Source organism: Chiloscyllium plagiosum, unplaced genomic scaffold, assembly GCF_037043375.1.
Source record: "Chiloscyllium plagiosum isolate Xiang-an unplaced genomic scaffold, Cpla_swu_hap1 HiC_scaffold_10, whole genome shotgun sequence".
Classification (NCBI taxonomy): Eukaryota; Metazoa; Chordata; class Chondrichthyes; order Orectolobiformes; family Hemiscylliidae; genus Chiloscyllium; species Chiloscyllium plagiosum.
Genome location: NW_028270148.1, coordinates 70,843,508 through 70,871,460, shown reverse-complemented (window position 1 = coordinate 70,871,460; position 27,953 = coordinate 70,843,508). Strand labels below are relative to the sequence as shown.

At 45.1% G+C, this 27,953-nt stretch overlaps 1 protein-coding gene across 4 annotated transcripts in view; it reads right to left on the bottom strand.

Annotated features, from left to right (window-relative positions):
* The window catches only part of LOC122552907 (uncharacterized), a 147,521-nt gene that overhangs the window by 25,901 nt on the left and 93,667 nt on the right, over positions 1 to 27,953 (bottom strand). For 3 of the 4 annotated variants that reach the window (XM_087990975.1, XM_043696112.2, XM_087990974.1), the window contains one exon: positions 7,865 to 7,927. The exons of the other annotated variant lie outside the window; for it this stretch is intronic. In XM_087990975.1, the coding sequence (XP_087847101.1) occupies positions 7,865 to 7,927 (63 nt within the window). The remainder of the gene's footprint in view (positions 1 to 7,864; positions 7,928 to 27,953) is intronic. 4 annotated transcript variants of the gene reach the window in all.

The window sequence follows — 27,953 nt, the reverse complement described above, 5'->3', positions numbered from 1 at the left end:
GGAGAAAACAGTCAGTGGAGGGATCCCCTGTGGTCATACCCCTGAAAAACATGTATACCGTTTTGGATACTGTTGAGGGGGACGACTTACTGTTGAGGGGTAAGCAGTGGGACCCATGTCTCTGGCACAGAGCCTGTTCCTGTTGCACAGAAGGGAAGAAGGGAAAGGAGGAGAGTGTTAGTCACTGGGGACTCGATAGTTAGAGGCTCAGATAGAAGGTTTGTTGAGAATGAACGAGACTCATGGTTGGTGTGTTGCCTCCCAGGTGCCAGGATCCGTGATGTCTCAGATCGTATCTCTGGGGTCCTGAAGGGAGAGGGTGACCAGCCTCAAGCCGTTGTCCATGTAGGTACCAATGACATAGGTAGAAAGAGGGATAGGGATGTAAGGCAGGATTTCAGAGAGCTAGGGTGGAAGCTGAGAGCAAGAACAAACAGAGTTGTTATCTCTGGTTTGTTACCTGTGCCACGTGATAGCGAGGCAAGGAATAGGGAGAGGTATCAGCTGAACACGTGGCTGCAAGGATGGTGCAGGAGGGAGGGTTTCAGGTTCTTGGATATTTGGGGCTCATTCTGGGGAAGGTGGGACTTGTACAAACAGGACAGTCTTCACTTGAACCAGAGGGATACTAATATCCTGGGTGGAAAATTTGCTGGTGCTATTTGGGTGGGTTTAAAATAGCTCAGCAGGGGGATGGGAACCGGAGATGTAGTTGCAGTGCACAGGAGGATGAGAGTAGGAAGGACAGGGACAGGATTTCAGGGTCACAGGAATGTGCTGGCAGACAGTGAAGTGGTTTGAAGTGTGTCTACTTCAACGCCAGAAGTATCCGAAATAAGGTAGGTGAGCTTGCAACGTGGATAGGTATCTGGGACTTTGATGTTGTGGCCATTTCAGAGACATGGATAGAGCAGGGTGAGGAATGGATGTTGCAGGTTCCAGGGTTTAGATCTTTCATTAAGAACAGGCAAGGCAGTAAAAGAGGGGGAGACGTAGTCTTGATGGTCAAGGATGGTATCACAGTGAGTGAGAGAACTTTTGATGAGGACTTGTCTACTGAGATGGTGTGGGCTGAGGTTAGAAACAGGAGAGGAGAGGTCACACTGTTTGGAATTTTTTATAGACCTCCACAGAGTTCCAGGGAGGTGGAAGAGAGGATTAGCAAAATCATTCTGGGTAGGAGTGAAAGGAACAGGGTGGTCATAATGGGGGACTTTAACTTCCCCAATATTGACTGGAAATGCTATAACTCTAGTACGTCGGATGGATCAGTTTTTGTCCAATGTGTGCAGGAGGGTTTCCTGACACAGTATGTTGAAGGGCCGACAAGAGGGGAGGCCACACTGGATCTGGTGCCTGGTAATGAACCAGGCCAGGTGTTTGATTTAGTTGTAGGTGAGCACTTTGGAGAGAGTGACCATAATTCAGTTACGTTTAGTTTAGCGATGGAATGGGTTAGGTACATGCCACAGGTCAAGAGTTATCAATGGGGCAAGGGCAATTATAATGTGATTAGGCAAGAATTAGGATGCATAGAATGGGGTAGCAAAATGCAGGGGATGCAGATAATGGTAATGTGGAGCTGGTTTAAGGAACAGACATTGTGTGTCCTTGATAGGTATGTCCCTGTTAGGCAGGGAGGAAGTGATAAGGTAAGGGAGCCATGGTTCACAACAGAAATTGCATCTCTTGTTATAAAGAAGGAGGAGGCTTATGTGTGGATGAGGCAAGATGGTTCAGCTGAGGCGATGGAGAGTTACAGATCAGCTAGGAAGGATTTAAAGAGAGAGTTAAGAAGAGCAAAGAGAGGACACGAGCAGTCTGTAGCAAATAGAATAAAGGAGAGCCCTAAAGCGGAGGAATAAAAGGATGATTAGGGTAGGAATAGGGCCAGTCAAAGACAGAAGTGGGAAGTTGAGTGTGGACCTTGTGGAGATCGGAGAGGTGCTAAACGAATATTTCTCATCAGTTTACACTCAGGAAATAGAGAACATTGTAGAGGAGAAGAATGAGATACGAGATTTTAGACTAGAAAGGATTGAGGTTAGTTATGAACAGGTGTTATCAATTCGAGAAGGAGTGAAAGTAGGTAAGTCCCCTGGGTCGGATGGGATTTATCCAAGTATTCTCTGGGAAGCTAGGGAGGTGATTAGCAGAGCCTTTGGCTTTGATATTTGAGTCGTCACTGTCTACAGGTTTGGTATCAGAGGACTGGAGGATTGCAAATGTTGTGCCCTTGTTCAAGAAGGGCAGTAGAGATGACCCAGGTAATTATAGACCAGTGAGCCTTACTTCTGTTGTAGGAAAGGTTTTGGAAATGATTTATAATCATCTAGCAAGCAACAATTCGATTTCAGATAGTCAAGGGCAGGTCGTGTCTCACAAACCTCATTGGGTCTTCTGAGAAGGTGACCAAGCATGTAGATGAGGGTAGGGCAGTTGACGTGATATACAGGGATTTCAGTAAATCCTTTGATAAGGTTCCACATGGTAGGCTGTTGGAGAAAATGCAGAGGCATGGAATTGAGGGTGATTCAGCAGTTTGGATAAGAAACTGGCTTTATGAAAGAAGGCAGCGTGTGGTGGTTGACGGAAAATATTCAGCCTGGAGTCCGGTTAACGAGTGGTGTGCCACAAGGATCTGTTTTGGGACCACTGCTGTTTGTCATTTTTATAAATGACTTAGACGCAGGCATAGGTGGATGGATTAGTAAATTTGCAGACGACACTAAAGTCGGTGGAGTAGTGGACAGTTTGGAAAAATGTTACAGGTTGCTGCGGGACCTGAATAAACTGCAGAGTTGGGCTGAGAGGTGGCAAATAGAGTTCAATGCAGCTAAATGTGAGGTGATTCACTTTAGGAAGAATAACAGGAGGGCAGAGCACTGGGTCAATGGAAAGATTCTTGGTAGTGTGGATGTGCAGAGAGATCTTGGAGTCCATGTACATAGATCCCTGAAAGTTGCCACCCAGGTGGATAGTGCTGTTAAGAAGGCATACAGTGTGTTAGGTTTCATTCGTAGAGGGATTGAGTTCCGGAGCTGCAATATCATGCTGCAACTATACAAAATGCTGGTGCGGCCACACTTGGAATATTCTGTACAGTTCTGGTCCCCATATTTCGGGAAGGATATGGAAGCATTGGAAAAGGAGCAGAGGAGATTTACCAGGACGTTGCCTGGTCTGGAGGAAAGGTCTAATGAGGAAATGCTGGGAGACTTGAACCTGTTCTCATTGGCAAGAAGAAGGCTAAGAGGGAATTTGATAGAGACATACAAGATGATCAGAGGATTAGACAGGATAGACAGTGAAAGTCTTTTTCCTAGGATGATGATGTCAGCGTGTACGAGGGGGCATAACTACAAATTGAGGGGTGATAGATTTAAGACAGATGTCAGAGGCAGGTTCTTTACATAGAGAGTGGTAAGGGCATGGAATGCCCTACCTGCTAATGTAGTTAACTCAGCCACATTAGGGAGATTTAAACAATCCTTCGATAAGCACATGGATGATTTTGGGATAGTGTAGGGGAGTGAACTGAGAATAGTTCACAGGTCGGCGCAACATTGAAGGCCGAAGGGCCTGTTCTGCACTGTATTGTTCTGTGTTCTATGAAGGTGGGGGGGGGGGGTGATGATAATAAGTCAGAGTGGAAGGTGGAGCAGATAGATAGGAAGAAAGATGGACAGGTAGGACAGTTCAAGAGGGTGGTGCCAAGTTGAAGGGTTGGATCTGGGAGAAGTGGGGGGAGGTGAGATGACAAATCGACATTGATCCTGTGTGGTTGGAGAGTCCCAAGGCAGAAAATGAGGCAGGATTAGTGGTGCTGGAAGAGCACAGCAATTCAGGCAGCATCCGAGGACAGGCAAAATCGACGTTTCGGGCAAAAGCCCTTCATCAGGAATAAAGGCAGAGAGCCTGAAGCGTGGAGAGATAAGCTAGAGGAGGGTGGGGGTGGGGAGAGAGTGGCATAGAGTACAATAGGTCAGTGGGGAAGGAGATGAAGGTGATAGGTCAGGGAGGAGAGGGTGGAGTGGTTAGGTGGAAAAGGAGCTGGGCAGGTCGGACAAGTCCGGACAGGTCAGGGGATCGAGTTTCTGGAGGTTAGAAGCTAGGATGAGGTGGGGGAAGGGGAAATGAGGAAACTGTTGAAATCCACATTGATGCCCTGGGGTTGAAGTGTTCCGAGGCGGAAGATGAGGCGTTCTTCCTCCAGGCGTCTGGTGGTGAGGGAGCGGCGGTGGAGGAGGCCCAGCACCTCCATATCCTCGGCAGAGTGGGAGGGGGAGTTGAAATGTTGAGCCACTGGGCGATGTGGTTGATTGGTGCCGGTGTCTCGGAGATGTTCCCTAAAGCGCTCTGCTAGGAGGGGTCCAGTCTCCCCAATGTAGAGGAGACCGCATCGGGAGCAACGGATACAATAGATGATATTAGTGGATGTGCAGGTAAAACTTTGATGGATGTGGAAAGCTCCTTTGGGGCCTTGGATAGAGGTGAGGGAGGAGGTGTGGGCGCAGGTTTTACAGTTCCTGCGGTGGCCTGACCTGTCGATCCCCTGACCTGTCCGGACTTGTCCGACCTGCCCAGCTCCTTTTCCACCTATCCACTCCACCCTCTCCTCCCTGACCTATCACCTTCATCTCCTTCCCCACTGACCTATTGTACTCTATGCCACTCTCTCCCCACCCCCACCCTCCTCTAGCTTATCTCTCCACGCTTCAGGCTCTCTGCCTTTATTCCTGATGAAGGGCTTTTGCCCGAAACGTCGATTTTGCCTGTCCTCGGATGCTGCCTGAATTGCTGTGCTCTTCCAGCACCACTAATCCAGAATCTGGTTTCCAGCATCTGCAGTCATTGTTTTTACCTAGAAAATGAGGCGTTCTTCCTCCAGGCTTTGGGTAGCTAGAATTTGGCAGTGGGGCAGACCCAGGACTTGCATGTCCTTGGCTGAGTGGGAGGGGGAGTTGAAGTGTTTTGCCACAGAGCAGTGAGATTGATTGGTATGTGTCCCAGAGATATTCTCTGAAACGTTCCACAAGTTGGCATCTTGTCTCCCCAATGTAAAGAAGACCATATCGAAAGCAATGGACATGGTAAATGAGGTGTTTGGAGGTGCAGGAAAATCTCTGCCCGATGTGGAAGGATTCTTTGGGGCCTTGATTGGAGGTAAGGGGGGAAGTGTGAGTGCAGGTTTTACACCTCTTGAGGTGGCAAAGGAAGGTACCGGGAGATGTCTTCCAGCACATCTCCTCCACTTGCCGCACTTCCGCCCATGAACCCCACCCCTCCAACCGCAACAAGGACAGAACCTCCCTGGTCCCCACCTTCCACCCCACCAAGCTCTGGATGCAATGCATCATCCTCCACCATTTCCGCCACCTACAGTCAGACCCCACCACCAGAAATATATTTCCCACCAGAGATATAGGCCCCAAAGAATCCTTCCATATTCAGCAGAGATTTTCCTACACCTCCAAACACTTCATCCACTGTGTCTGTTGCTCTCGATGTTGTCTCCTCTATATTGGGGAGAATGGACACCAACTCGTGGAACATTTCAGAGAAATCTCCTGCACACGAACCAAACAACCCCATCTTTCTGTGGCTGAACACTTCAACTCTCCCTTCCACTCCCCAAGGACGTGCAAGGACATGGGCCTCCTCTACTACCAAATCCTAGCCACCCGACTCCTGGAGGAAGAACACCTCATCTTCTGCCGTGGGACCCTCCAACCACATGGGATCAATGTTGATTTCACTAGTTACCTCATCTCCCCTCTCCTCACCTTATCCCAGATCCAACTCTCCAATTCACCGCCCTCTTCAACTGTCCTACCTGTCCATCCTCCTTCCCACCTATTCCACTCCATCCACTCCAACCTATCACCATCACCCCACCACCTTCATCTACCTATCGCATTCCCAGCTACCTTCCCCCCAGCCCCACCCCCCACCCATCTCACTTGGGCACCTCCCACATTCCTGGTGAAGAGCTTATGCTCAGAACATCGACTCTCCTGCTCCTCAGATGCTGCCTGACCAGTTGTGCTTTTCCATCACCACACTTTTTGAACCCCCTTCCCTCACTGGACTATCCATATCGTGTTTCAAAAACGCCCTACAGACACACCTAATTAATTGCTCCCATCCAAACCCTAGGCACTAATGGGGTCCCAGTCAATATGGGGGAAGTTAATTTGCACATCTTCTAGAATCTGCGTACATATCTCTTCATCTATGTCCTGCTGGCAGCTGGGAGTTCTGTAGTACAATCCCAGCATTGTGATTGCACCCTTCCTATCCCTAAACTCCACCTATAATGCCTCACTGCAAGATCCCTCCAGGATGTCCTCCCTCAGTGCAGCTGTGATATGTGGCCCAACCAGAAAGCGACTCCCCCACCTCTTTTGCTTCTTCCTCTGTCTCGCCTAAAACACCGATATCCTGGAACATTAAGCTGTCAATCCTGTCCCTCTTTCACCCATGTCTCTGTGATAACAACATCATAATTGCATGCATTAATCCGGATCCCGGCAGACTAGCTATTTCAGGGCTATCTTAAAATCATTTTACTTCTTAAAGCCCATCTCTACAATCATATAAACCACAGAGGTCCAGTATCCAGGTAGAAATTCTGATTACGAGAAAGTGAGGACTGCAGATGCTGGAGATCAGAGCTGAAAATGTGTTGCTGGAAAAGCGCAGCAGGTCAGGCAGCATCCCCAAGGAGCAGGAGAACTAACGTTTCGGGCATGAGCCCTTCTTCAGGAAATACTGATTAGTTATCTTTGATTGGCAACTCTCTACCATCTTAGATAAATGGCCAGTTTAAAGCATAAATGTTTACAACCTGGCATCCTCAATTCCTCTTTGGCACTTTTGACATGAGCAACCCTAATTGCTGTAAGAACAGTATTATCATCTATCATCATCTCCAAATGTGAATATCATACACAACTTCTTTCCAATGAAACAATGAAACTGGACCTCCCTTTAATCATCAAAAACCATATCATCAAGACTCACTGTCAAGGAGGCCAGAATAAGTCATATAAACCACTTCAATTAAAGACACAATCCCAAAATATAACATTGGTGACTGTGTGGACTTTGCATACTCTCCCTATGTCTGCATGGGTTTCCTCCAGGTACTCCGGTTTCCTCCCACAGTGCAAAGATGAGCAGGTTAGGTGGACTGGCCATGCTAAATTGCCCGTAGTGTCCAGGGATGTGCTGGCGAGGGTGATTAGCCATGGGAAATGCAAGGTTATAGGGCTGGGGTTTATTTTTTGGGGGGGTGGGCGGGGTGGTAGTGGTCCGGGTCTAGTAGGGATGCTCTTCAGAAGGTTGGTGCGGACTCAATGAGCCAAATAACCTGCTTCCACACTGTAGGGTTCTATGATTCTTAAAAATATCATACTTGTAACAGTTTGTCGACCAAACTGTCTATTTCTGTGAGTATATTATTTGTACATAAGATCAAGAAGATATAATCGTAAAAGATTGCCTATTTAGCTGTGGCACCAGCGACTAGATTGTCATGCCAAAAGTATTAAAGATCTAAACCTCCCATAAAAGGCTGTGGTTATTCAGTCAATTGAAATGTTCAAGAATGTTAATGCAAGATACTTCGGGTAGTTACAAAGATATGGAACAAAAAGTAAATCAATTGATTTAGGTATGGGTCAGCATGATCTAATTGAATGGCAGAGCAAGTTTGAAAGACTGAATGATCTATTCCTTTTCTTTGTTTCTCTTTTCCATGGGACTAAAACAAATAAATGAGTTAACTCCTTTATTCTATACTCAGAGATTATATTAATCACATTAGTCAAATTGACTTGTGATAGCATTGAATATATACCTCATTTAGCTTGTCTTGCCGTCTCACTTTTACTTCTGGTGCCAGTTCCTCCATTCTCTCAATCTGAAAAAATGTTACAAGAAGAACAACACTTAAAAACTGATAGAAAATGAACAGTAACCATTAATTTCAGGATACTGTTACATTTTGTTATGCGCAGCTTGATATATAAACACTGTTGATGCAGTGGGTAGTGTTTAATTATTAAGTCAACATTGCTATTTTTCATGCATGCAAACTGACCATGAAACTAATTTAAAACTGTTTGACACCTGCTAAGTATGAGATAAATATCCTTGATATTCCACAAAATTATCATATTTGTAATCAGTCTGACTACATTTGTCAGTGCTTCATATAACAGCAGTTAAGAGTCAACCACATTGCTGTGGGTCCCGAGTCACTCATAGCTCAGAACTTCCCTGAAGGACATGAGTGAATCAGATGGATTTTTTTCCAACCATCGGCAATAGATTCATGGTCATCGTTAATTCCAGATCTTTATTGAATTCAAATTCCACTATCTGCCTTGTTGGGATTCAAACCCAGGCCCCACAGACATTACGGAGGTCTCTGGATTAATAGTCCAGCAATTATACCACTAGGCCATCACTTCCTCAATGCAATGCAATATACTATGTTGTTTCACTCTTACAACACTGACTTTATGGACACAAGGAAGAACAAACTTTTAAAGACAAGAGATTCGAGTATGCTTGGTTTTCTGGAAGGTTATCAGCTTAGAAAGTTATCAGTGACCATATTTCTGCCTCCATCTGATGAAAATATCAGGCGGAATTAAGTTTAAACACGTGTCTGCTCTGTTTACTGTTGCAAAGTTGGATAAGTTCCTTGTAGATTGTGAGGCAGGAAACTAGAATTTGGTGTTTGTAAAGTGTAAGAGGAGAAAGCATTCTGTGATCAGGTACTTTTTCTGTGCTTAGAGATTTAAAATGGAGGTCTGTGAGCCACAGATTGAAAGTTTGCAAGTACACAGAGAACCCAAATTGAAAGATTTGTATCAAAAGGTTGTACAGTTAGCAGGCCAAACAACAGTTTTTACCAAGACAATAGGTTTTTGAATTTAGCCAATCAATTTGAACCAGGTACTTAGATACCAAAAACCTATTAAATGGTTTTGACAACGTAGGACCAATCCTATTATAAGAAATATTGGTATGCCATCAAGTGTGTAAAATAAGGGGACAGTTGGATAAAGACCCCAGAGCCAGCCACCATTCACAAGAGCTAATGGCCCTCAGCTCTCGAGAATCGTTGACTCTCACAGTGTCCTCTATGTCTGAGGGAAAGCAACATCTAAATAACAATGGTACCAAGGATACAACTACTGTTTATTCCTGACAGAAGAATTGACGGAAAAGGCACAGAACATTCTGGAAGACACATAACCTGGCTGTAATTTCGAGTGGCTACAATTTTTTTTATATGAGTGGGATTTGTATTTATTGGGACAGCATATCATTAGAATCTAGATTCATTCAGGAATAGTAGTTAGAAGGATTTTATTTGGTTTGTTAATAGTTTAGTTAAATTGTTCACTGTTAGAGTGAGATAAATAAATTGTTACTTGTTGATTTTAAAGTGAGAGTCAGGGATTTATTTTATTAAACTACTAAAAGTTGCTGAAAAGCAGGTTACACCACTTTTTACACTCTACACAGGTTATAGGGCGAGATACTCATTTTTGATTGTTTTTGAGTGTTTCGGTTTTAGTTCTCAGAGGAGCAACCTCAGCTTTACAATGTTTTAAAACAGCTGCTTGCATGTCTGTTGTCGCTGAGTCATTGTATATGAATGAGGAACTGGGTTCAATTATTTGTTACGAATACCATGTAAATTATTTCCATATTTGAGATTTTAAAAATATTTAAAACAGTCCCTCTTCAGTACCTACACAGGCATTGTGCCACAACTCTTCCACCATTATATGTATAACAGCATCCTGCATCCAGGCTGAACCAGAGCAGTTCATTGACTTCACCCGTAACTTCCACCCCACCCTCAAATTCACTTAATCCATCTCAGACACCTCCATCCCCTTTCTTGACCTCTCCATTTCCATATCTGGTGACAGTCTCCATACAGCGTTTACAATCAACCCACAGATTCCCACAACTACCTGAACTACACCTCTTCCCACCCAGTATCCTGCAAGAACTCCATCCCATTCTCCCAATTCCTCTACCTCCGCTGCATCTGCTCGGATGAGGAGACATTCCACCCCCAAGCATCCCAGATGTCCACCTACTTTGGACAACGTGCTTTCCCCTATTCTGTTATCTAGATAACCCTCCACTGCACCGCATCCCTTCCCCAATCCACTAATCTAAACCACCCCCCCCCCCCCACAAACACAATATAGACGGGGTCCCCCTTGTGCTCACCTTCCACCCCACCAGTCTCCACATCCAATGAATAATCCTTAAACACATCTGTCAACTCTAACTAGATCCCACCACCAAGAATATTTTCCCCTGCCCAACCCTCCCTGCCTTCCACTTGCTAACATGAATGCTCACTTATGGGATTCTACCCTTGTGTGGGCTACATTTTTTTCTCAGGGCACAAGATGTTCAGCACTCAGTTACAAGCTGCCAGCATCAGCAGTTTAGCTTGCTTTGTAGCACAGAGTAGAAGACAAGTAGCTTATGAAAATAGAGAGCACTGAATAGTAAATGTAATAATCAGACAGGGATAAACAGTTTACATGGCAAACACATTGCATGTGCTTTAAGCAAATGACCATGTGGGAAAATCAATTGAGAAGAATCCTTTGAAGGGTGAAGGGGGACTACAGTCAGTCAATCGGTACCACCACTGTTAGTCAAGGGGCTGATCCTATTCCAGTGCAGTATGTTGGTCATGGTCAGTTCTGCAGGTCAAGGTGCAAACTGTTGATGACACTTAGATCAGTCAGGAAGATGCTGAGGGATCAGTCGGTGGAATAGACCAGTTTTTTGTGCAATGGAAGAAGGGAGGGATTGAATTTGATGTAAGTGAAGGAAAGAGTAGTTAGTGGTAATGCATAAGAAGAAGTGATGAGGTGACAATGAGTTAATAGGAAATGCAAAGGGCAAGAAGGGTCAGTAATTTTGGAGGTGGATGACAGCCCTTCAGCCTTGTGTGTGCAGTGGCAAAGCTAGAGTGAGTGCTAGCCTTTTGCGTGAAAGACTGTACAGAGAAAATGGTGGCATTGGTGGGATTCAAATATAGCAAGAGGTTGCTATATTTGAAGCTGGAAGGCCCCAGCAGTTGCAAACGCTTCCATCTCAGTCACCTCAAGATTCCCTTGGAAACACATCCAAGATCCAGTTTCCGTTAAAAATTAAGAACTGCAAAGCAAATTGTAATTCATTTGAATTACAGACAAGGGGGCACAGGTAAAATTCTGAACAGGAACACTTTATTTTAGTTGCTTACACTTGCACAGCTCTAGACGGAACCCCTTGCAAGTCGCTTGACGAGCTCTCTTAAAGGGGAAGCAGCACAACTACATACATAAACCCCCACCCCTTTATTTTAATCAAAACCCCTTTAATCAACACAAACAACCATTAAAAAGATGATACAGGCATTGAAGCCAACATAGATACACAGTTAGGAATATTCATAAAAACATTAAAAACAATCATTCCCTAAATAAAAGACATTCTATCTACAGTTTGTATTGATATGATCAGTCTCTTAGGGATTGGTGATCCATCTTAGGAACCTTTTCTAAGTGCAGTCTCCGAGCACCAGGAAGCTCCTGTTGTACTGCAGGCACAGCACTCTCTGATCAGCTGTTGTCGCCCTGTGACTGCAGTATTGTTCCCCCCCCCCCCCCCCGCCCCCAGGGAATGGTCAATCCAGGCTCAGAGACTCATGACTCAGTCAAGATCACTGGTCCCAAATGGACCACTCAGTGTTCTGAGGGACCTCCTCGCATTGGTCGGGTGCAGTGATCTGCTGGTTACAGGTCTCATCCAGACCAGTTCATCTCTAGTCTGTACCATACATGACAACAGTCCTGTTTGAGCCACCACCATCGCTGGGATCCATTTCTCCCCAGACGTGTGTAATTCCAGGCCAACCAGTTCCTCTTTGGAATACCCTTGACTGCGAGGTTCCCGTCCTTCTGACCATCTGTCCTTCTGGATTTCGCTTAACCATCTCTCTGGTCTCTCCTGGCGGCAATAAGTCAGACATGGTTCTCAGCTGGAGATTGAACATTAAGGAAGCCGGCGAACAGTGGGTTGCCACTTGTGCATGTTTCTGAGGAATTCCTTATGGAGGAAATACCTCATGCGGGGGTCAACCTCCGCTTTATAACATTTTAAAACACCTGCTTGCATGTCTGTTGTTCTTTTAATGTTGCTTAGTTATTGTATATGAATGAGGAACTGGGTTCAATTATTTGTTATGAACTGGAGGAATTTGTGCTAGGGATGCCTGGTGAGGTTTTTAGGGCTGCTTCAAGGTTTGTCTAAATCTCTCTGACTGGCCGTTTGTCGCAGGGTGACATGGAGCCGACCTGACATGTCTGACTCAGTGATTTTCCTCCAGGTACTCCTCGAATGTTTCTACCACAAACTATAGACCACTGTCACTCACACTTGTCTGAGATTCCTAAACCTGGCAAATACTTCATCCATTCAGTCTATTGTTGCTCTTGCTGATAGAGACTTCATGACGACCACCTTGGACCGCTTTGTGTGGGCATCCACAACCATTCATAGCATCCATCCCTCTTCTGATCCTGTGAAATCAACTTGAATCTGCTGCCACAGTGATTAAAGCCACCCCCATGGGTGAAGGGGCAACAATGGCAGCAAATTCCTTACTAATGGATTTGCATGATCCTGCTTTCTCCTTAATCTGGGAGTCCACCTCTGGCCATTAGAAGTAGCTCCTGGCTATCTCTTTCATTCACATCATGCTCAGGTGTCCTTAGTGCACTTGTTCCAGCATCTTTCCCCTTAAAAGGGGAGGAATAACAATTCTCATATCCCACACTAAACTCCTGCTGCCACCATTAATGGAATCCTCATATATGGCCCAAAATTGGAGGTTATCGCTCTGTGGTCGGCCTGAAGTACGAAGTGCCTGCTGTAAAGGAAACAATCCTTATTTTTTGACTTATGCATTATTCTGCTCTGGCTTTATTTCTGTTCTTGATGTGAATGCAATGAGCCTTTCCTTTCCATTCAGTAAGATGTGCAACAGTGAAGCTTCAATGCCATAAGGTGAGGCATCACACACTAACTGCAGGGGCATCATTGGGTCACTAATGAAATTTGTAGAACTTGCTTCACCTTCTGATGAGCCACCTCCTATTCCTGGGTCCATTTCCATAGCTGGCCTTTTGCCAGAATCAATGTAGGGGCTGAACACAGTTGCCAGATCCAAGCCATAATAATGGACAAGCCCCAAGAACAATCTCAGTTGAGACATGTTCTCTGGTCTGAGGGCCTTCATGATGGCCTGCATCTTTTTGGGCACCTTGTGTGGTCCCTCACCGTTGATTAAATTGCCCAGGTACTCTAGGGAGTCTTTAACAAACTTTCATTCCTCCATTTTTACCTCTAGGTTATAGTCTTGCAATCTTTTTTGGGATCCCTCTAGATTTTTGGAAAGTTCCACTTTGGAGGGTCCAACAATCAAAATATCATCCAGATGATACTGGACTCCTGGCAACCCACGTAATACTTGATCCATGGCCCTCTGGAACACAGCCAGCACTGACGCGATGTCAAATGGAAGCTGCTTATGGCAAAAAAGCCCTGTGTGTCACTATTGCCCACAGCAGCTGGGACCGATTCCAGCCTCTGGCGATGGTCTGTGTGGTGTTTGCACATTCTCCCCGTGTCTGCGTGGGTTTCCTCCGGGTGCACTGGTTTCCTCCCACAGTCCAAAGATGTGCAGGCCAGGTGGATTGGCCATGCTAAATTGCCCATAGTGCTAGGTGCATTAGTCAGAGGGAAATGGGTCTGGATGGGTTACTCTTCGGAGGGTCAGTGTGGACTTATTGGGCCGAAGAGCCTGTTTCAACACTGTAGGGAATCTAATCTAATCTAATCAAAACCCCCATCTGTAGGTAGGCCAACAATCCATTGTGGAGAATTTTCTTCCCCCTGCCGTCCCCTTTATAGATCTTCTATGAGTGGAAGTGGGTATTGATCCTCACTCAGCGTTGGGTTGACTGTGACCTTAAAGTCACCTTGAATCCTCACCGCATCATCTGCTTTTAAGACAGAATGATGGAAGTGGCCCATCCATTGGTGGTTATTTGTTCCAATGCTCACAGATTCACCGGCCGTTCCAGTTCTGCTTCACATTAGGCTGGATGGCATACGGTAACCGGATGCACCTTCAGACTCCTATGCCAAGCCTCTGGCTTCAACTGTAATTTAGCTTTGACTCTTTTCACTTCCCCCAGGGTTCATTGGAAGACACCTTTGTACTTGTTTAGAATATCTTACAAACTTATGTTTAAGTCCGCCAACATATTAACCATGTCCCAGTTCAACTTTAATTTTTCCACCTAGAAGCATCCAAATAATGCCGGGTATTTACAACATAAAGTGGCCGTTCGGCACACTGGTCTCTGTCAGTAGTACACAGCCTTTCAATGGCACCACTTGTTCCATATACATCTGTAGTGTGATCTTGACAGCCTTCAATGGTAGTGCCCTTAAATTCTCCCTGTATACCAATTAGGAATTAGGGATACTGCTGCACCCATATGCACTTCTATTTTACTGTCTTCCCTCTATTTTGGGAAGAACCCAGAATTAGAGTCATAGAGTCTTACAGCATGAAGACAGGCCTTTTGGCCCAAACTGGTCCAGGCCAACCAAAATGCCCATCCACACTAACCCCATTTCCTTGAAGTTGGTCTATGTCCTTCGAAACCTTTACTGTCCATGTATTTGTTCAAGTGCCTTTTAAATGTTGTTAATGTACCCACCTCAACCACTTTCACTGGCAGCTCATTCCATGTCCATACCATCCTCTGTGTAAAAAAGTTGCCCCTCAGGTTCCCTTTTATTCTTTCCCCTCTAACGTTAAACTGATGCCCTCTAGTCTGATTTCCCAATTCTGGGAAAAAAACTGAGTGCATTCACCCTATCCTTGCCTCTCACGATCTTATACACTTCTATAAAATCCCCCCTCAATCTCCTATGCTCTGAAGAAAAAGGTCCTAGCTTTGTCCAACCTCTTTCTATAACTCAGACCGTTGAGTCCAGGCAATATCCTTGTAAATTTCTTCTGTACTCTTCCCAGTTTAATAACATCCTTTCTACAGCAAGGTGGCCAACACTGGACACAATATTCCAAGTGCGGACCAACCAACATCCTGTACAACTGCAACATAACTTCCCAGCTTCTATATTCAATGCCCTGACTGATGAAGGCCAGTGTGCCAAAAGCCTTCTTCACTGCCCTGTGAACCCGTGACTCCACTTTCAGAGAACCGTGCACCTGAACTCCAAGGTCCCTCTGTTCCACTACACTCCTTAAGACACAACCGTTCACCATAAAAACTCCTGTCTTGATTTGACTTTCCAAAATGCAAGACCTCATACTTATCTATAATAAACTCCATTTGCCATTTGTCAGCCCATTTCCCCAGCTGACCAAGGTCCTGTGCAACTTCTGATAACCTTCCTCACTGTCCACGATATCTCCTATTTCAGTGTCATCGCAAACTTACAAATCATGCCTTGTACATTCACATCCAAATCATTGATATAATTAACAAACAGCAATGGGCCCAGTGCGGACCCCTAAGGCATGCCATTAATCACAGGTCTCCAGACCGCCAAGCAATTTCTACAATTACCCTCTGCTTCCTACGATCAAGCCAATTGGATATCCAATTTGCCAGCTCACTCTTGTTTTCCATGTGATCTACCTGTGAGAAACAGAGCTCACTCACAAATCAATCAGCCTGAGACAAAGCCTTGGAAACAAGAACAATTTATTACAGGCTTGCAAGCACCGGACGCTTCTGTAATCAAGCAGAAATGTACACGAAAACAGAGCATATTAGCTTTCTTATTCAGTTTACAAGTTGCGGAATCACGCCTCCCTTTTCCCATCCTATCATAAGCCGATTACCTCACTTATTAGTTATTTTCTTATCTGGCCATCCTGCTGTCCTTGTCTGCATTCTTTGTTCCTTGTTTGTTACAGCTTGTTCTTTTACTATAAGCTTTATTGTGAATTACCCCTGCTGCTTCTTTTTGTGGTCAACTACAACACTTTAAAGTTATTTCCTAGCTTAAAACTATTTTCTTTAAAAGACTCTCTATATTCATTAAAGTCTTAGCCTTAAGTATGCTACATGCTACAAGAATTCCACGACCGTTTGTATAATGTTCCCCTTCCCCTCCCCCCACACTACACCCCCTCACCCATCTGCAAAAACAACATTTCTAATCTCCCACATATCCTTCCACAGCAGCCTATCATGTGGTCTTCTCAAAAGCCTTACTGAAATCCATATAGACTACTTCTACCGAGGAGAAAGTAAGGACTGCAGATGCTGGAGATCAGAGCTGAAAATGTGTTGCTGGAAAAGCGCAGCAGTTCAGGCAGCATCCAAGGAGCAGGAGAATCAACATTTCGGGCATAAGCCCTTCTTCAGGAATGAGGAAAGTGTGTCCAGCAGACTACTTCTACCGCCCTGCTTTCGTCAACCTTCCTGGTCACTTTATCAAAGAACTCTAACAAATTTGTGAAGCATGATCTCCCATGCGCAGAGCCATGCTGAGTATTCCTAATCAAACCCTGTCTTTCCAAATGCATGTGTATCTTATCTCTCAGAATCTTCTCAAGTAACCTACCTACCACAATTGTTAGGTTTACTGGTCCATAGTTCCCAGGTTTCTCTTTGCAGCCCTTCTTAAATCAGGGCACACCCTTTGCTACCCTCCAGTCTTCCAGGACCTCATCTATAGCTAATGATGGTGCAAAATATCCGCCAGGGCCCCCACAATTTCTTCTCAAGCCTTTTGCGGTGTTCTTGGATATGTCTGGTCAGGACCAGGAGATTTATCCACTTTCATACATTCTAATATATCCAACACCTCCTCTACTGTGATATGGACTGTCCCCAAGATATCGAGAGTGTCAAACTTACTAATCATACTGAATTGATGTTTTGGGCAAAAGCCCTTTATCAGGGCTTCCTGATGAAGGACTTTTGCCTGAAACGTCGATTCTCTTTCTCCTTGGATGCTGCCTGACCTGCTGTGCTTTTCTAGCACTACACTGTCGACTCTAATCTGCAGTCCTCACTTTCACCCTGTCCCCAAGATATGACCATTAACTTTCCCAAGTCTTCATGTCTTTCCCCGTGGTAAACACAGTGGAGAAAATATTCATTGAGGACCTCACCCATCTCCTGCGTGTCCACTTTGGTCCTTGAGGAATCCTACTCTCTCTCTAATTATTCCTTTTCCTTTATTATACTTAAAGAATCACCCTAATCTTCTCAGCCAAAGCTATCTTGTGCCCCCTTTTCGCCCTCCTGATTTCCTTCTTCAGTAAACTCCTGTATCACCTATATACCTCCAGGGTACACTTCAGCTTCACCCCATACTGTCAGTATGTTGAACAGGAACTTCACTGTCTCTGGGCCTACTGCTTCTCCCGCAGGCCCAACTGACTCCATCCACTCCCTGGTTGGAAATATGTACCTTATGCCTTGCACTTTAACTCATCTCCTTTAAACACTCCTATTTGTTGAGTTGTACCCGGCGATTTCAGGCAATATGACTCACTCACATAAACCTGCAGCACTAGGCTTCTTGAGTTCAAAATATCTACTCCTTGTGGCCACTCTTGCCACATTGGCAGCACTCTAGGTTAGTATTGCACTTTGCTGAGTTTCCACTGTTTGCTGCACCTGGGAGTTGACAGCCAACAGTGCTGCTTCACTGGTGGCCAATTCCATCGAGGTAGCAATTTTAAAAGCTGCCTTGAAATCCAGGTGTGAAAGGCCACAAACCAAATGGTTCCACAAAGCATCTTGGAGGAATCCTTTGAATTCTCAGTGTTCTGCTCAATTCTTTAAGGCAGCCACAAATTGGGCGATGGACTCTGTTTCGTGCTGAACCCATTAATTAAACCACAACTGTTCCATGATCATCAGTGGCTTGGGTGGGAAATAATTTTTTAGATTAGATTAGATTACTTACAGTGTGGAAACAGGCCCTTCGGCCCAACAAGTCCACACTGACCCGCCGAAGCATAACCCACCCATTCCCCTACATTTACCCCTTTTCCTATCACTACGGGCAATTTAGCAATTTAGCATGGCCAATTCACCTGACGTGCACATCTTTGGACTGTGGGAGGAAACCGGAGTACCCGAGGGAAACCCACGCAGACACGGGGAGAATGTGCAAACTCCACACAGTCAGTCGCCTGAGTCGGGAATTGAACCCGGGTCTCTGGCGCTGTGAGGCAGCAGTGCTAACCACTGTGCCACCATGCCACCCACTTCACATAGCATTTGAAATGTCTTCTTCACATATTTCTCTGGTTGTACCTGACTCCTTAAAATTGGGACGTTTGCTCCCAATGGTAATTAAGAAAACTGGTACTAGGATGTCCTCAGCCATTTTGTTCACTTTTAAGAATGAATTAAAGCGTTTGTGTAAGAAGTTCAATCTGACTCTTCATCAAACGATCCAATAACCTATCTAGCTGTCGCTCGCACCCTGAGTCCCCTTGATAAACATTCCCATGTCGGTCGCTCCCTCGCCCACTGTATTAGCACACTATTCCTCCCTGGTGTCACCCACAGCCTAAGTCTCCTCACGAGCCCTCACCATGATGCCTCTGGTATCTCCCAGGCACATACTCTTCTTCAGCCATCAGTCCAAGTCCCTTCATGACTGCCGCTTTTTAGATTTAGATTACTTACAGTGTGGAAACTGGCCCTTCGGCCCAACAAGTCCACACCGAACCACTGAAGCGCAACACACCCTTCTCACTCCCTGGTGAGTACCTTCTTTCCTGGTGTTGTCTGCAACCTGAGTCCCCTCACACCCACTTCCTTGATGTTAACTCCTTAATCCTGTACCAAAATTCCTAAAGTCCAGGTGACGTCTCCGCTGAACACAAAACTTAGAAACAGAAAAAATGCATTTGCATACAGTTTGTGGGTCAGATCAACAATCGTTGCCAGTTGTTAAGTTTGTAACTCGCTGGGAACTAGGAATTATACACAAGGGAGGCACAGGTTTAACTCTGAGCAGGAACACTTTATTTTTAGAACCTCTACAGCCAGCTCTAGACTGACCTCCCAACTCACCACCTTGCGAATCGCCTGACTGGTTCTCTTAAAGGGAGAGCACCCGAAACACATATATAATACAGATCACATGAGAAAATTCATTCTGGGCCACCTGGTCATATAAAACCAATAGGGAAATTCAGCCCCTTGACTTCTGTAATCTCCATAACTAAGTCATGCGAAAATGCTGTCGTTTGGCTGGAGTAAGCTGTCTATTTCTCCCAAGCACACACAAGAGTGCAAGACAAACCTTTAGCTTTGCTAAAAGACTAACTGCTCTTTGCTCACAGTCAAATTTTTGTTACATACCAAGATAATTCTGGTTTTATTACTTGAGCTGCTCAACTGTGGTATTCAAACAGCTAAACTTGTTGACCATTTCAAACTTTTGTCCATTGATTGCAACAGTTGGCTTCACTTACTATTATTGTAAGGCAGATTGGCACATGATTTCAGTCATTGTGGTGCTTTGGGGTAAGACCAAAGTTACCACATTCAGATCAGATATGGTCCATCTGCTGTTGTATTTCTTGTTCTGAACATATAATCTATACTGCGCTTCACTAATGTCTAGAGCCTTGTGACACAGTGTTGGTGTTCCTACCTCTCGACAAGGCGGCCTAGGTTCGAGACCCATTTTCTTGGAAATAGATCATAACATGTCTGAACAGATTGATTACAATAAAAAAGCTCCGGGTATTGCTCCCAGTAAGAAAGCAGAAGCTCTGAAGCCTCAGCTCCGCCCCAGGAGAGGTGAGTGCTATAGAGGAAGTAAAAGATCTCTGGGCTAGATGAATTGCCAATTAGAAAGAGTAGAAAACATCAGAGGGTTGACAGCTCCTATGCAATCGTTGGTGCTTCCATGGCCTTCCATGTCCACACTTTCCCTTTTGGGCAAGAAACTGAGCCCCTGGGTTGATGTTGGGATGTAATGTCCATGAAGCTGGCAGGTTCCCCAAGAAGTGAGGAGTTGTAAAATGGTCTTTATTAGGCCTTTGAATATGCAAATTAGTTTCAATTCTCCTTGAAGCAGCAGATGGTCTATCTGGCACCCTGTCTTTGGAAAGCTTTCCCAGCAATGGACACCTTGGGGGAGCTAATCCAACACAGCTAGTATTTTAATTGGTAATTTTGGTTGGATTCTCTCATGTTGGTGATGATCATTACCTGGGACTTATTATGAAACAATGTTCCTTGCCATTTAATTGACTTAAGCCGGAATCTTGTCCACGTTTTACTGCATTTGAAAAGAGACTGATGATACTGACCATCATGAAGTCATGAGCAGACATCCCATTTCTGACTTAATGATGAAGGAAAGGTCATTGATGAAGTAGCTGAAGACGTTTGGGGCAAAATCACTATCCTGAGAACTCCTCCGAGATAATCGGCTTCCAACAACCATAACTATCTTCCTTTGCGCAACTTATGACCTTTCCCCGCTCTGATTCCCACTGACTCCGGGTTTGCTGAGGTTTCTTGATGCCACACTCAGTTGAGTGCTGCTTTGTTCTTATTTCACCTCTGGAATTCAGCTTTTTGTCCATTTTGAACAAAGGCTATAATGAAGTCAGGAGCCAAGTGGCCCAAGTTGAGTGTCAATCAGCAAGTAATTGTTAAATAAGTGCTGTACAATAGCACTGCCGAAAACACTTTCAATCACTTTGCTGATGACTGGAGCAGACTGATAGAACAGTCATCAGCAAAGTTGGATTTGTCGTGCTTTTGTGCACAGGATATACCTAGGCAATCTTCTATATGTTGAATAGATGCTCGTGTTGTGACATACTGGAACTGTTCAGCTAAGGGTGCAGCTAGATCTAGAACTTCAGTACTACTGGCAGAATGTTGCTTTCACAGTGTCTTCAGCTGTTTGTTAATGTCACACGGTGGAAAGTTGACATCAATGACACTCGGAATCTCAGAGTGGGCCTTGGTATACAAGTATTCCAGTCTTGTAGTGTCATCAAGTTTAGCGCAGTGGTGGTACCACACGTTGTGATGCAGAGTTCCTTAGTCTGAAGGCGAGATTTTGTCTCCATGAAGATCATATAGTGGTCACTTCTATCAATACTGTCATGGACATTTGCATCTGATCCAGGTAGGTTAGTGAGGATTGGCCAAGTACATTTTCCCCCTCTTGTTAGTTGCCTTGCCTGCCACAGGCTTAATCTAATAGCTATGTTCTTTAGGTTTCAGCCAGTTCAAACAATCCTGGTGCATCTCAGCCATATTCCTGATGAAGGGCTTATGCCCGAAACATCGATTCTCCTGCTCGTTGAATGCTGCCTGACCTGTTGCGCTTTTCCAGAACCACACTTTTCGACTCTGATCTCCAGCTTCTGCAGTCCTCACTTCCTCCAGATTCGGTAATGGACCATACAACATTAACACACTGTTTCTGCATTATGGACCTTCTACAAGATGCACTGCAGCAACTAACCCAGGCTCCTTTGTCAGTGCCTTCCACACCTGTGACCTATACTAGCAGATAAAACAGATCTTCTCCACCATTAGGAGCAAATTACTGCAGATGCGGGAATCTGAACTGAAAACAAAAAATGTTGGTCAAGCAGCATCCACAGAGAGAAAGCGTGCTAACACTAAGTCCAGATGACTCTTCATCAGAGCTGAAATGGAGGGGGCAGCATGTATTCAATAGTGGAGCAGAGGGGTATGGAATGCTAGGGAGAGAAAAGATGTTGACAGTTCAGATTCAGTGATTGGAATGTGAGAACAGGAGAACAATGGTGTGTCTAATTGCCAGACTGGAAAGAACAGACAGTCCTACTGGGTTGGGGGGACAAGAGAGAGGGTGACAGAGAATGTAACAAGCAAAGGTAAAAGAAAGGGAAGGAATTGGTTCACAATTTGAAGGTGTTGAACTCAATGTTGAGCCCAGAAGGTTATAAACTGCCCAGTTTGAAGGTGAGATGTTGCTCCTCCAGTTTGTGTTGTAATCCTCTGGAGCATCACAGCATGTCCAGGACAGACACGTGGACATGCGAGCAGGACGCTGTGTTAAAATGACCGTCTGGAGATTCAAGACGGTGGCGACCCAGTAGGTCTGCTTTGCTGAGCTCTGCACCAGAATCCAGACAAAGTGGGGCACTCCCCCTCCTTTTACTACTTAATGTGCTGGAAATAACCATTTCTTGACCCCTAGAACTATCAGTTTAAATTGTTAAGAAAATGACCAAATGGAAGGGAGCACGAGGATTGCATCAGGCAGGGACCTCCCATCCCCGCAACAATGGACACACCCATGGCCGTAGCGTCTGCCTCCGCGACCGCCCCAGGGGACTCACTGATAGAGCACAGCCTGATCTCAAGTCTATGAAACTCCAAGAGAAGATTGATTCGTTGACGGAGGAGACCCGGGCAAGGCTTGAATCAATCTTGGTCACACTGCAGAGACATGACCAGGAGATCCAGCACTTCGGGCAGTGTGTCAGAGAGGCAGAGCAATGGGCCGCAGCTTCCAAGACCATGGTGGAATCTTTGGCAGGTCAGGTTCAGGCCCTGGAAAGGTGAATGCGAGCCTTGGCGGAGCAGCTCGTCAGAAGAACATCCGTTTGGTGGGGCTTCCTGAACGGGATGACGAAGATCAGCTCGTCAGCTTCTTGGAGAGGTAACCCCGCAGTTTCTGAGGCTGGAAGTCGAGATAAGGCAGGTTCGGGTTGAGCAGGCACACTGGGTCGCAGTACGCAGGCCCGAATCGGACCAGTGCCCCCACCCGGTCCTACTGCGACTCCAGCACTACAGAGATAACCAAATGCTGCTGGAAGCCTCGAGAGCACTGGGGAAGGATCCTCAGGCTCTGATATATAAAGGATCACAAATGATGCTTTTCCAGGACTTCTCTCCAGTCGTGATTCGCAAGAAGAAGGCCTCTTTTTGAGGTAAAAAGGCGGCTGAGGGATCTGACTGCATTTCAGGCACAGAGGGTCCGTGTTCAATTTTGATTCACTGGAAAAGGCAAATGTCTTCTTGGATGCTTTAAAATAGACTGACTGGCTTGAATAATTATGTTTATTCCGTTTTTTTGTCTCTGTAATTTGCCTGGTTTACTTGGTTGTTGGGGTGTGGTTTTTTTTAATACGTGTCAGGGTCATAATTACTTAATTTTTTTCCTCTCCTCTGCCTTCTCTCTCCCTTCCATCATCCTTTGTTTTCCTGGGTTTTCTTTTCTTATTATTTCCTTTTATTTTTCTTTTCAGGTTTGGGATGGGGGAGGTGGCGGTGGGAGGAAGTGGGGAGAGTTTCTATGTCTTTTCTTTGTTCTACGGTTACAGTATGGAGGGGACAGATTGAGTGCCCACTTTTAACATTCTTGTTATAAGATGTTGGTTTTGTTTTCTTACTTGGTGTTGTCTGGGCAGGGGCATAGCTTCAGGTAGAAGGAGTCATGGTGGGGCTAATGGGTGGTATGAGTGCCCCCCTGTGCACAAGGGGGAAAGTCTCCTTTCATTTATGTTTTATGTTGGTATGTTGTAGAAATAGCTGTTAGAAGTTTTGATTTGGTAGTTTTGGGAGTTGCATTTTTAAACTTATATGAACTATTTATGATTTTCACTCGGCACGCAATGAGTGGGGTTCTTCCTCCCGGGGGGTCATGGACTGTTTCGGACAATCATGGCTAGCCATTCATTTAAATGGTGCACCTGGAACATTAAGGGGAGTCATTCACCAATTAAGAGAAAAAAGATACTGTCAAGCCTTAGAAAAGAGAGGGTCAATGTAGCCTTATTACAAGAAATACATTTAACCAATAAGAAGCATTTGAAGTTGCAACAGGGAGGATTCGGCCAAGATGAGAACTGTTATGGACCACTGCAGATTGTCCTAAACACAGTTAAAGCATGGAGAATGATGCAGCAGGGCGAGGGCAATTTACAAAAAACTTTCCCTTTCACTCCCATAGTGGGAATGTTGGTATTCCAATCAGGGTGTTTTTCTCATCCTATAATTCGAAAAGTGGAGGAGTTGCTATTCTCATCTGGAAAAACCTCCCATTTCAAATGCTAGGCCAAATTAAGGATGAGTGTGGGCAATTCATAATTTTTAAAGCTTTAATACATGGAGAGGAATATGGGATTCTGAATGTATATTGCCAACCACACACCACCTCACCCCCACCCCAGCACATCCTCTTAAATTCTTAACTGATGCACTTTCTATATTGATGACCCTTGGGGCGCGTCATACAATTACAGGGGGAGACTTTAATCACGTTATTGACCCCAAGGTGGACAGGATGCCCCGGTCGTGTGGATATATCCCTGCAATCCAGGCAGTTGGTGGACCTGAACAGGGAGCTGGGGTTGGTGGACATGTGGAGATGTCTTCAGCCTGAGGGTAGAGATTTTACCTTTTTTTCTAATCCACATAAGTGCTATACTAGAATTGACATTCTTTTTGTCCGATTGACCTTTTTGAATTTGGTATTGGTCTTGCAGAATAGGGAACATAGCATCTGATCATGCGGCAGTGTACATGGATGTCAAGACTGGTGGTGGCAGGACGGGCTCCCAACACTGGCGCATGGACCCTTTCCTCCTGAAAGATAGCTAGTTTATAGAGTTTTTTTTGCAGGAGTTTAAAATATTTTGGGATATTAATTTAGGTACGGCCAGTAATACATCGGTGCTGCGGGAGACTGCCGAGGCCTATGCACAAGGTTTGATTATTTCTTACTCTACAATCCGGAAGCGGCAGAGGTGAGAACAGCAACGTTTGTTTGAGGCTTGCCTGAAGGCAGCTGAGTTGGCACACTTCAACAGACCATCTGCAATTAAATTGCAGCGGAATACAGCCCTTAGGGCTACTTTGAATGCTGCACTCACCCAGACAGTAAAGAGGGATATCTCTTTTACAAAACAGACATTATTTGAGTATGGTGAATAAACCGGGTCGATACCTAGCGTACTTGGCCAGAAAAAAGAATGCCCCCCCAATCTATTATATCCATCAGAGAGAGTGCTGGTACTCTTACTTGCAATGCTAAAAAGATTAACGCAGCATTTAGCAAGTTTTATTTTGAGCTGTACTGTTCGGAGGACTGTGAGGACAGAATGATGAAGATGGAATCCTTTTTTAAGACCCTGGATCTTCCGGGTGTAACCTCAGAGCAGGCGTCCTTTCTGAATGCCCCCCTGACAATTCAGGAAATACAGGAGGCAATGAGGCTGCTCCAGAGTGGTAAAGCGCCCGGCCCAGATGGATTTCAAAGTGTTTTATAAGGAGTTTATAGACAAGCTGGCCGGGCCACTCTTGGGTATGTACAATTACTCATTCAGTCAGGACCGCCTCCCATCTTCTTTGAGAGAAGTAAATATTTCTCTTACTCTTAAGAAAAGGAAAACCCTAGAAGATTGCACTTCGTATAGGCCCATATTGTTACTGAACATAGATTTTAAAATCCTGTCAAAAATACTGGCATTAGGGCTGGAGAGGGTATTTGCCTTTTGTTGTAAAGGAGGACCAGACAGGTTTTATTGAGGGTCGTAGACCTACCAACAATATTAGAAGAGTATCAAATATGGTCCAAATATGCCAGCAAAGAATGATCCTGGGTTTGGTAGTCTCCCTGGATGCAGAGAAAGTGTTTGATCGGGTGGAGTGGCCGTACCTCTTTTATGTCCTGGAACGGTTTAGACTTGGAGGAGTTTTTGCCAAATGGGTGGCAGTGCTGTATAGTGATCCGAAAGCAGTGGCTCTCACTAATGGTATAAGGTCAGATAGTTTTTGTGTCGGCAGAGGCTGCCGTCAAGAGTGCCCTCTCTCGCCGCTAGTGATCACACTGGTGATCGAGCCGCTGGCGGAAGGCATCCGGACAGATCCTAATATAACTGCCCCGGAGGTAGGGTCAGGCAGGCATAAAATCACCCTCTACACAGATGATGTCTTTCTCTTTTTAACTGATCCAATGACATCTGTGCCCTATTTAACACAAGTGATTAATCTATTTGGTTTGTTTTCAGAGTATAAAATTAATTTCATGAAATCGGAGGCCATGCCTGTTGGGGACCTTACTCGGATGCCCAATTTTGGTGATGAAACTCATTTCCCTTTCCGGTGGTCACAGGGGGTTTTTCTGTATTTAGATGTTTTTATCACCACTGTCTTTGATCAACTATATAAAGCCAACTATGTGCAGTTGTTAAAGAAGATAAGGCAGGACCTTTGGCTCAGGGAAGATCTTCCGATATCTTGCTTGGGCAGAACAGCTCTGGTCAAAATGAATGTTCTTTCTCACTTATTGTATCCCATGCAAATGCGCCCATAGTTGCTGCCAAGGCAAGGACTATGCAGGCTTTACATTTGACTTGGATCTTTTATCTGGCATCATAGGCAGCCTCTTATTAAGCTGGATAAATTGCAGCTTCCGCAGGAAAGACGGGGTTTAGATTTTCCAGACTTTAAGGAATACCAATTGGTTGAATGGGCCTGTCAAGACCCGTGGTCAATCTCGTTGGACATTGAGGCCCCAAAACAAAATGCCCCCTCATTAATTTGTTGTTTATGGACAAGATGAGAATTGTTGTGAACCACTACAGAAACCGAATTGTCCTAAGCAACAGTTAAAGCATGGAGAATGATGTGGTAGGGCGAGGGCAATTTACGAAAAAACTTTCTCTTTCACTCCCATGGTGGGAATATTTGGATTCCAGCCAGGATCGATGGACTCTGGCTGTATGTTCTCAGAGTCCAGAGGAATCTCCTGCTGGGAGATCTATTTGATGGGAGGTCATGACGTCCTTCAGGCAGCTGAGTCAGAAATTTGAGCTACCTAGGAGAGATCCCTTTCATTACTTCCAGGTTAGAGACTTCATACAAAAAAAGATTACATTAATGGTTAGTCCCTACAAGTCAGATACAGAGAGGAGAGTGCTGTGGTTGAGGAGCGCCCTCTCGGTTAGCACCCTCTATCACTTATTAGGAAGTAATGTTTCGAAAGATATTGAGTGGCTATGCAGAACCTGGACTCAAGAATTGGGGGCAGAGATCTCATCAGAGATGTGGGAGGATATCTGGGAAAATGTGAGGAAGATCTCAATTTGCAATAGGACCCAGGCTATTCAACTGAAGGTACTCCATAGGGCTCACTTGGCACCGGAATGGGTTGCAAAATTTAAGACAGGAGTGTCCCCAATGTGCCCTAAGTGTAAAATGGATATGGGCACTCTCACTCATTGCTTGTGGTCATGCCACAAGATTTGCAGTAATTGGGATGCCATAGTGAGTGTGTTGGAAGAGGTTTTGGGAACTGAGGTTAAGTTAGATCCGGTGTCCATTCTTTTGGGTCTTCCAAATCTTCCCTCTTTGGATGTTGCACAACCTTAGCAGCCAACCTTCAGCTGTGTTGCTGGAAAAGCGCAGCAGGTCAGGCAGCATCAAAGGAACAAGAGAATCATTCCTGAAGAAGGGCTTATGCCCAAAACATCGATTCTCCTGTTCCTTTGATGCTACCTGACCTGCTGCGCTTTTCCAGCAACACATTTTTAAGCTCTGATCTCCAGCATCTGCAGTCCTCACTTTCTCCTAACCTTCAGCTGTGGCACAAGAAGAAAATGGAAGGCCAGGCTAAAGTATGTGCCACCTCAGGGATAACTGGCAACAGCAAGAGCATTGGCAGAGTGGCAAAAGTGGTGCGCAAATGTGATCACCGTTTGAGGAAACAAAGGCATCTCAACTGAATATAAAACTACTGAGCATAAAATGTCTTGCTAATCAAAATCATCTTCCAAGGTCACCTACAAACATTTTCAAAGAAAG